The sequence below is a fragment of the Thunnus albacares genome, chromosome 13 (assembly GCF_914725855.1).
Source record: "Thunnus albacares chromosome 13, fThuAlb1.1, whole genome shotgun sequence".
Classification (NCBI taxonomy): domain Eukaryota; kingdom Metazoa; phylum Chordata; class Actinopteri; order Scombriformes; family Scombridae; genus Thunnus; species Thunnus albacares.
Genome location: NC_058118.1, coordinates 4,860,264 through 4,869,530, shown reverse-complemented (window position 1 = coordinate 4,869,530; position 9,267 = coordinate 4,860,264). Strand labels below are relative to the sequence as shown.

Sequence of the window (9,267 nt, the reverse complement as noted above, 5' to 3'; positions counted from 1 at the left end):
AAGAGGCTACACAACATACTGTATGTTTCTGAAAGTACATTTAAAGTGGAGGAAAATAATAATACTTTGTAGTTCTTCATTTACAAAAATAAGAGGTGTGCTGTCTGTTTCTTCTTGGGATCAGATCAGACTGTTTTTCCAGTAACCAGGCAGTGCAAACTTCACCAAGTGACCATCATAAAATTCACCATGTCATTATGTAAATTAATTTAATGCTGCAACATAGATTTTGTGTACTTAACATGTATTGTGGATTGCACACCCACAATATCTGCTTAGTTTACAGTGAATGGCACAGATTTATTTTAAGTCGGGGATAAATGTAATACATTACACATATCAAATTTAATCACCTCCAGTTAAAACATTAATTCTTCTTTATGTATATTAATTGCTTTTTCAGTGTGACCATCATTTATGTGTGGTCTTACACCAACTCTAACTGCCCCCCTCCCATCTTCTACATCTTTTCACTGCTGAATTTGAAACGTCCCGTCAAGTCCTCCCCACGGTAGCAAAACCCTGAACACAGTGATCAAATATTGAATACTGACCAATTTTATTGAAATTAGACATATTACTTTTACAAAACCTCACTCACAAATATCAGTCAGCACAAACACTTTGCTCCTCTTACAATAATTACACACCGTTTCAAAATTGTGGCCCCTCCCCAGGGCCATGAGCTCTGATGAGTGAGAGACAGAGAAGGTGGTGACAGGGGTCATTGCATGTTGGAAGGACATTCAGGATGTATTAATATTATATACAGCACAAAAAGCAAACAGCTGACTATCTTTAGGGACCAGTTATATTTGCTTCAGCTCTCTGGGGGGAAACTAGAGCAAGCAGGTCGAGGCTGATCACATATTTGTCAAGATATAAAGAGTTGAACTCCTCTCTATATTGCAGAGCTTAGCTTTTGTAGTGGTTGAAGTGAAATAAACAAAACATAGATGCAGCAATTTGGCAGTGTCATCTCACCTATCAACTACTAAATTCACACAGACTGAAAACACTTAGACAGCTTTTCGGTTGCTGGTGTCACCTTGTGATTTGCAACATGTTCACTGGACAATGGAGTGAGATTTTAATTTGGGATGAGACACCAAGCAAATCTCTCATAAGCACATGACAAGAGTGACACTGTTATTTGGTTTCCATTACTAAAGGTCACCAATCCTTTTTTATAGCAGCTCCTGGACTCATTTGTAAATTCTCCTAAAAACACAGCTCTTAAAGAATAAAAAAGCCTCCCTTTTTTTAACTGTACAAGGTCATTCTTGGAACTGCTAGGACATCATTTGACAGAGAAACATATTCATGTGCAGGAAAGCATTCAATCTGTGAGGAAGGAATGTGACTTGCAACATCAAGAAAACACGTACTGTAGGTAAAACAAGACTGTGCTTTGCTCCTTAATGCAAACAAGCCCCTTCAAAGTTAAAAAAATTCCTTCGTTTAGTCACAAGTTTGTTTAAACATTGAAACTACATGATGTCTTGTGCTGTCATTTATTAAAAGGAGAGTCACTCAAATGGCACATTATACAAAAAAAAAAAAAAAAATTCACAAAAGAAAACAAGTCGAGAGCTGAGTATATAATGTGTTTTGAGTGTGAGGCACAGGGCAGTCAATTTGTGTGTCACACTGAAAATGTGTGTGGTGGGTGCAGCAAATGAATAATCAAAGGGCCAGAGATTAGATTAAAAACATGTCCTAAACCGCATACCATCCCATAAGGGAAATCCTGGAAGAATCACTTTGTCACGTTGAGTGAAGCCACGCATCGATCTCCTTCAATTGGGTCCATCACTGGGTGGGCAGAAGTCTCTGTCGGGACGGGGAGGTGTGGGGGGATGACAGCCTCTCTGAGGAGGTGGACGATGTCAGGGAGGACTGCAGGTGGACCGTCTTGTGGAAAAGCTTGTTGCTGATCAGCACAACCAGGGAGAAGAGACGCAGCTGGAAGTGGCTGAGAGATTGGAAAACGTGATCAGTGACTCACGCAGTGAACAAAACCATTAAAAAAAAAAGTTGACTTTATGTAACACTTACTACAGCTTTGTTGGTGTCTTGGCCTCATTAGCGCTGATGATGAACAGAGGAAAGAGGATAGAGAACAAGCAGCCACTAATTGGAAAGAAAAGAACAAAAACATGATATATAGTAAATGCAGTATGCATATGCTACATTTTACCTGTATTTTTCAAAACTGGTCCTGTCAGTGCAGAAATACCTTTTGACTTGAGACAGGATGTGACCCTGGTGATGATTCTAGTGAAATGCTGCTGTCCAGTATTTGGAGGAGTATTTATTTATTTTTAATCCCACAGATTTGAGGTCATAAACTCAAAGTTCGCTTTAACTTATTAGACCCATCTATGATAACACTTAGCTTTCCTAATTTCCATCATAAAAACAGATGTTGGACTTGAGTGGAGCTGAAACAATATGACACGACACAAGTAACTATGGTAACTGTTTCTATGATGATAATAATGTGTAAAAGCCACCTGTAGGGCAGTTGGAAAATAGACCTTACATACAGATTCACACTTTAATTTTAAATAAATGTCAGAAGTAAAACTGCAGTGCAAATGATGATTATTTTCATTATGAATGAACAAGATATATCATATTTTCTTGCTTAATTAGCAGTCTTACCTGATGATGTATGAGGAGGGCAGGGCGGTCAGCAGAGCCATGGGCAAACCAAAGCCGAAGTAATAGGGCCAGTTCCTCTCAATGTTGGACAGCCGTTGGTGCATCTCAATGCCTAAAACAAACATTAACAGCCACAATGATTTGTTTGAGTTGTGCGTTCATTTTACACGATTTATTTTGGTTTGGAAAGTTAAGGAGTATCTCACCATGGTTGAACCAGCGATACTCAAAGCAGTACAGGGAGTAGAGCAGAGACATGTGGAGGAGGCTGACCATCTGTCCAATGGCATCAATGGGGAATAGGCTAACGATCATACCCTAGAGGATGATGAAAACACATGAGAAACAGTTCAATCGACCAAAACTGCACTGAGAGAGCAATTACAAATGAATACTGGACCAAGTTCAGATGCAAAAAGTCTTCAAAACAAGTAACAACGGCCATCTTCACCGGTTTCTGAAACAATGTCTGGGTAAATTAAATAAATAAATAAATAAATAACCCCACCAAGTGTGACACCAGTCTTATATATACTTTGAACATTCTCTGAATTGACTTGGGAGTCTAGAATGGGATTGTTTCTCTTGCTTGCTTGACATGCTGGAGATGATGCTACTGATAGCTGCTGTTCTGATTGACCGATTGCATTCAGTTCAATTAGGCATCTTGGACCACAGTTTATGAACAGCATGACTTTGTGACTCATTCAGAAAAGCAAACATTTGGTGAATCTGGGCCTACAGTGTCAGACCACAACAGCAACTTTACTGTTCAACTCAAGCATCCTGTCTGAGGACTGTGAAGAGAATCAGATATAGTTCTGGGTAAATGCACACCAGGCAGGGAGTACCTGAATGAGGAAGAGTGCCTGGAGGAGGAGGTTAAAGAGCATGTCTGCGATGATCTTACTGACGCTGGGGAACGGCTGCGCTTTACAGCCAGACACTTCAAATGCTAGGTCAGCTATATCCTGCAACAGAGAATAACAACACACTGATATCTTTATCTGCATTTCACCAGCCAGACTGCAACAATGAATATGAAATAAACACTACAAATAACAGGGTTTGGAACACAAGTGTCTTCTGCATTGCAACAGCAGTATGAGACGTCAGTCTGAAAAGCCTCTTATGCTTGTGTGAGCTGTAATTACAACCGTGACTATAAACACAAAGTGGTTTCTGTATGATGAATTCATTTTTTATAATAATAACAATATTACGATATGTATTCAGTACTATTTTGTCCTGATCCTCCCACATAAAAGCACTGAGAAAAGTCCAAAATAGATTTCCATCGACCTTTATAAAGCAACAAGTCTGAGTTTCAGACTAATTCACACACTGCTGTGTATGTTGTTGTGTCTGCAGATGCTTCAAAGATAAAGACATCCAGCAATGCCTCATTGTTTCATACCAGTGTTTGAATTTACGTGGGAGCAAGGGAGAGCTTAGCTGCCCTAAAAGAGATCTGAGATCCCCGGTAGCAACAAAAGTTTGAGGAGGTCTTGGAAAAAAATGATAAATTAGCATCTCTAATGCTGCAATGAATGTTGTAAGAAATACATTAAATCCTGTCCTGTGCATTAAAGCTGAGTTTCCCCTCTGAAGTCTTTACTACTCTTCCTGATAAACACACACCTCTGTGAAGCAGCTTTTCCTTTATCTCAAACAAAAACTACATTTCTGAATAAAATGGTTGTAGGGAACATCCTCCCATAGTAATTTTTCCATGTCCATGATAAATTCGTCATGTAGAAACATGTCAAAAAATCTCAATAATTGGTGAGTTTCATTTTTTCATTTCTCTTTGTGATATATGATATTAGAGGCAGCGATAGACTAATAGTGTCTCCCTCCCCTCCTGAAGCTGTTCATGGTTCTTACAGGTTTTTTATGACTGATTTATTGCATCTGAAACACTGATCTGAACAGGGAATACGCTTGGAATGTAAATTAACTATTGTATTTTAGCTATATATAGCTATACCAGCTATATGTTGTTGCTTTTGTTTATATGTAGGCTATGCTTTTAGCCCAACCACTGAGAGAACATCTCCCGCAGCTTTGGACAGCGTGTCACAAAAGCCACTAAAGACTGTTGAAGAGGATGCAATTTTGATCATGTCTGCGGATACGACATCAGACTATGCAGTGGGATCTATGCATTAATGTTCCATCTTGTTTGATTTTATAAAAAGGCATCATGTCATTACAGTGTAGCAATAGCAGCCCCTGACCTGGAACCAGATGGCGTTGACTATCTTGCTGAGGACGAACAGAGGGAGAACCCAGAGAGCGCTGAAGACGGAGGTCAGGATGAACTCTAACCAGGACCACACGCTGCCATGGAGAGAGGGGTCACCTGGAGCAAAAACAGCTTGTTGACTGACAAGTTTTTGCCACAAGCCAGAGAACCTGCCTCTGGTTCACTAGCAGCCATACATACCGATGATTTTTGCTGTGAGAGCCTGCAGCAGTGGGATAAACACCCGGTAGAAGAGAAACAGACTGAGCTGGAAAGAAAACAAAATGCTTTAGTTATAGTTCGTGGCAATATGTTGAAATATGTACTTCAGAACAAATTGAGTGAGATGCCTAAATGTTCTGTTTAACACTCATCACTGAACAGTGCTTCTCCACACAAGAAGGTTGTCTATCAGGTATTTAAGTAGAGTTTGTTATATAAGTAATAGTTTACTAAGCAAGGATTTTACTGACATTTACAAGATGGATTTACTCTTAATATTATACAGAAGCTAAAAGAAAACTCTGGGACAACACATTAGAACTCAGGAGCAGTATTAATATTGAACTTATAACCTCCAGCTGTTAAGTCTCTCAATAATGTATGAGTGAAGAGGTTTTACTGTAACAGTAGGCAAAACATCTTACCCAGAACACTCCTCCATTCCAGGCACAGCACTGAAAAATCCTGCTGGCTACTTTGGGGTCACTGAAAGATAAAGTAATAACAACCATGGCCATCATTGTTGATGATAAATGGGGTAGTCTGGTTTCAGTTTAGTATTACTTTTACTTTTCCAATGTAATGTAGTCAGACAAACTTGTGGATGCTTTAAGCATGTCTCTCTTTACAAATTGAGGATATTTGGAACAATAGATAGCAGGTCCTTTCAAATGAGGATATACACTGTTAGATCTGCGCAGATTCAAGACTGCTCCAATTAAGCAACATGTTGTAATTTACATATTTATTAAGAGTACTCCATCAATTTAGCATTGCGCTCGTATAACATTGTCAGACTCGCAATGAACAGAAAAAATAAAAACAATCAAACTCAATGCAGCAGAGCCAGAGAGATTGTCCTTTTCCTTCCATGCATTCTTCCTCCTTGTCAAAACCCAACATTAATTACAATACATCTAAACTCCATTTGCTTGACTGTACAGATTCGATTACAAGCTGTGACAAGAGATGAGGAGCTAAGCTTTTAAGTGCACAGTATTAAGTTGCATTCTCAGCCTTTTAGAAGAGTAGCTATCAATCCCCTAAAGAGCAATGACATATGCAGACAGAGGCATAAAACATACTATTATTGTTATTTAGCCTGAGTCAGACAACAGTAGCACTGCAACTAAAATATGTAGCTTTTTTCTGGCCTACTTGTCTGGTTTGCGCTCCTCACTCTGTGCCCGTCTCTGTGCCAGGGCCCCGCTAGCCCTTCTCCTCCGCTGCTCTTCCCTTTTCTGCTGGATGCGGGCATCCAGCTTGGAGATTGTTCCAATCCCCAATATGGAGTCCTTGATCCCCTGGAGAGTGAGAGAGAATACACATAACTTTGTAAGATGACCTCTGTAGTGGAGCCTTGAAATGTCACAGTGAACGCTTGCTATACACAAGAATGAGGCGTACAAAGATCCTGTTAACAATATTTTAGTTGGTTCTGGTTATGTTATAACAATATCACGATGACCACAGTATTTCTTCTTGACAAGCTGGAAATCCCTCCGAAACAACATGTGGACTATCTCTCAATAAAATCCCATATAACTGAAGTCTAAGACACTGCCAACACAGAGGCTATTTAGTAAAATCCTTCACCACACACACTCACCTTTCCTCTATCCAACCTACTTAAAATATAATAATATTAAAAACATCCATGCCAACTATGTTAAGGGAGAAGCCTTCATCACATTAAAAGGTAGATAATCATGACACTCAAGGTGACTGTTGGCCTAATATTGATCCATGGCTACTGTACAGCATTTAATGAAAGTCTTTCCTGACATCAGGTAGCAGTGAGACACTGTTAATGGGGTAACGAAAGAGATATCTGGAATTATTGCAGACAAATTATCTTTGAACTCTTTTGGTGTAAAGCCAGGATTCATTCAAGCTGATGGTACACAATGACAAAGTTCAAGGTGATGAATAGAAAACGGAGTTCATCCATTGTCATTTGTCCTGGAAAAAGTGCACTGCATCCTCAGAGGACTTGTGTGATGACATTTATCCTTAATACACAGAGAATGTGATGTTCTATTTTTTAAAAGAATTTCTGTTTGACACTATGAAAAACATAATAGACTTCACAAATCTAGCATTTACTGCAGGGATACTGCATTCAAGTGATTTATGTTGTGCAAGTATTACTTTTATTGTTTTCACTCCCCTTTGTTCTGAATATATGCCACCTGTTATCTTGTCTGTATAGGGATTCATGTCTTTCTTTTTCCTATCAGTTTTTAATGCTTATCTATATGTAAGTTTGTTAGTTGGACACATGTCAATAAAATTACAATTATAATTACAATCTTTAATATACTTATCTGAACAACAAACACACCTACAGATGTTTCTCTGACATTTCGAAATAAAGCTGAATGGGTCCATTATTTCAAATCCGGATCCGTTTCACTGTCCGTGAACTACACACTTGTGCCTCGTGTCATAGCTTGTGTGTGAGTACAGTGTGTGTGTGTCTGCTGACCGTCGCAACATTGCGGAGGAAGGCCCTGACGCTGTCTGTCATCTCTGGACCAGCTGCAGATCCATCAACTGCAGAAGGAGGGGGGGCTGGTGACCTGGTGGTCAGCTGTCATGGCAGGAAGAGGCTCACCCAGTAACCTGCCACAATCCAAAACCCAGCAAACAAAGTGAGGACAGGAGCAAGCAGCAATTCACAAAAATCTAAGTCAGATCTAAACAGCAGATGTCTCACTTTGAATATGATTGCTTAGAGAATTTCCTTGCAATGTAAGTTTGATTGTGTTAACTAAATTTTTCCACTCTATACGATCTTTACTAAGTAGTAGAAATGAGCGCATTTGTACAAAATGATCACCCTACATGCTTTAAAGAGTTAAAAAAAAATCTGCCCTATAAATTCTCTGACATAAGCAAGAGTAATCTTGGCATCTCTACATTTGTTTTTTTCACAGTTTTTTCACTAAAAAGTTGTTCCTGTACAAGCATCAAACCCTCTAGTATCATGTTGTTATAATGTTACTACAGTTCACAATGAGTTACATACATGACAAAAACTCATTTGGCATTACTGACACAGCATTACAAACAACTGTCACACTTGATTTAGCCTATTTGGTAGCCATTTTGTGCTCATTCATATTTGGTATACATTTATCTGTTTCTAAAAATACCAAACCAACCCGACAACTTCCGATAAAAAGTTCACGCTAATGGGAGTTTCCTCATTTCTTTCTGACATGTTGGTTCACTGTTTTTTAAGTTTTAAAGTCTTTCCTCTGTCCTACGCAGCATGCTGTATGGTCCCTTGGGATGAAAATAAGTTGAATTTACAGAACATGAAGGAAAAGCACAAACTACTTAACTTACCAGCGTCATTAATACTGTAAAAAGGAGGTCTAACAGGAAATTGAAATTAGAAAAGCACAGCTAATGCCTGTTTATTAAATTATACTTTTGTCATATATTTGTAAGAAACCCATGACTTTGTAACGTTATCTAACAACACTGCGACCTCCCTCATTCTTAAATGGCCTGACTCTCGGTCAGTTATACATGATATATAAATTTTGTGAACATGGTGAAGGTGAAGCATTTATTTTCCTGTTCAAACTGTTTGTGTGAGTTAACGTTAGCAGGCTGACTCAGTGGGTTAGCTCAGATAGCGAACACTCAGTGTTAGCTGGCTCTCTCTGGCCTGTCGAAAAGTCTTAACAGTTTGATATCTGAGGACACTATCTTTGTTCTCCTTTGCAGTCTGCTCAGCATGATGCCTCTGGTTTCATAATCAGTGACTTTCGGTGGTTTGTTTAGTTAACTTAGTGCTCTGCTAGCTCGCCTGTCTGTGCTAGCTAACTGTTAACGCTGAACAACTAATTTAACTGTTGTGTTTTTCGTCAAGACAACGCCTCAACACGCGAGTTAAGTCAGAGAGAAAGCACACAGTTAACCACAGTATCCTCCTTACCTCATGCGACAGGCTCAGTGTTATACTAACTTCGTCAATTATGTCTTTTCCCCCCTTTATGTGACAACAACAACACCACACAGACACCACCACCAGCCAGGGCCGTGGAAAACATATTGCGCAAGCTCCAAATTCTAAGGAACATGGGAAGTGTAGTCCTTCTCTTCGGAGTCTCAAA

At 39.2% G+C, this 9,267-nt stretch overlaps 1 protein-coding gene across 1 annotated transcript; it reads right to left on the bottom strand.

The window, feature by feature from the left end:
* Positions 1 to 535: 535 nt before the first annotated feature.
* ei24 (EI24 autophagy associated transmembrane protein) lies at positions 536 to 9,222 on the bottom strand. The gene is made up of 11 exons (XM_044369901.1): positions 9,090 to 9,222; positions 7,626 to 7,762; positions 6,296 to 6,441; positions 5,563 to 5,623; positions 5,117 to 5,183; positions 4,908 to 5,032; positions 3,519 to 3,638; positions 2,874 to 2,985; positions 2,668 to 2,779; positions 2,059 to 2,133; positions 536 to 1,975 (listed from the first exon to the last, which is right to left on the bottom strand). Exons 2-11 carry the CDS (start codon positions 7,665 to 7,667, stop codon positions 1,813 to 1,815), a joined length of 1,023 nt encoding a protein of 340 aa, XP_044225836.1. The 5' UTR covers positions 7,668 to 7,762; positions 9,090 to 9,222; the 3' UTR covers positions 536 to 1,812.
* Between the last annotated feature and the right edge of the window lie 45 nt (positions 9,223 to 9,267).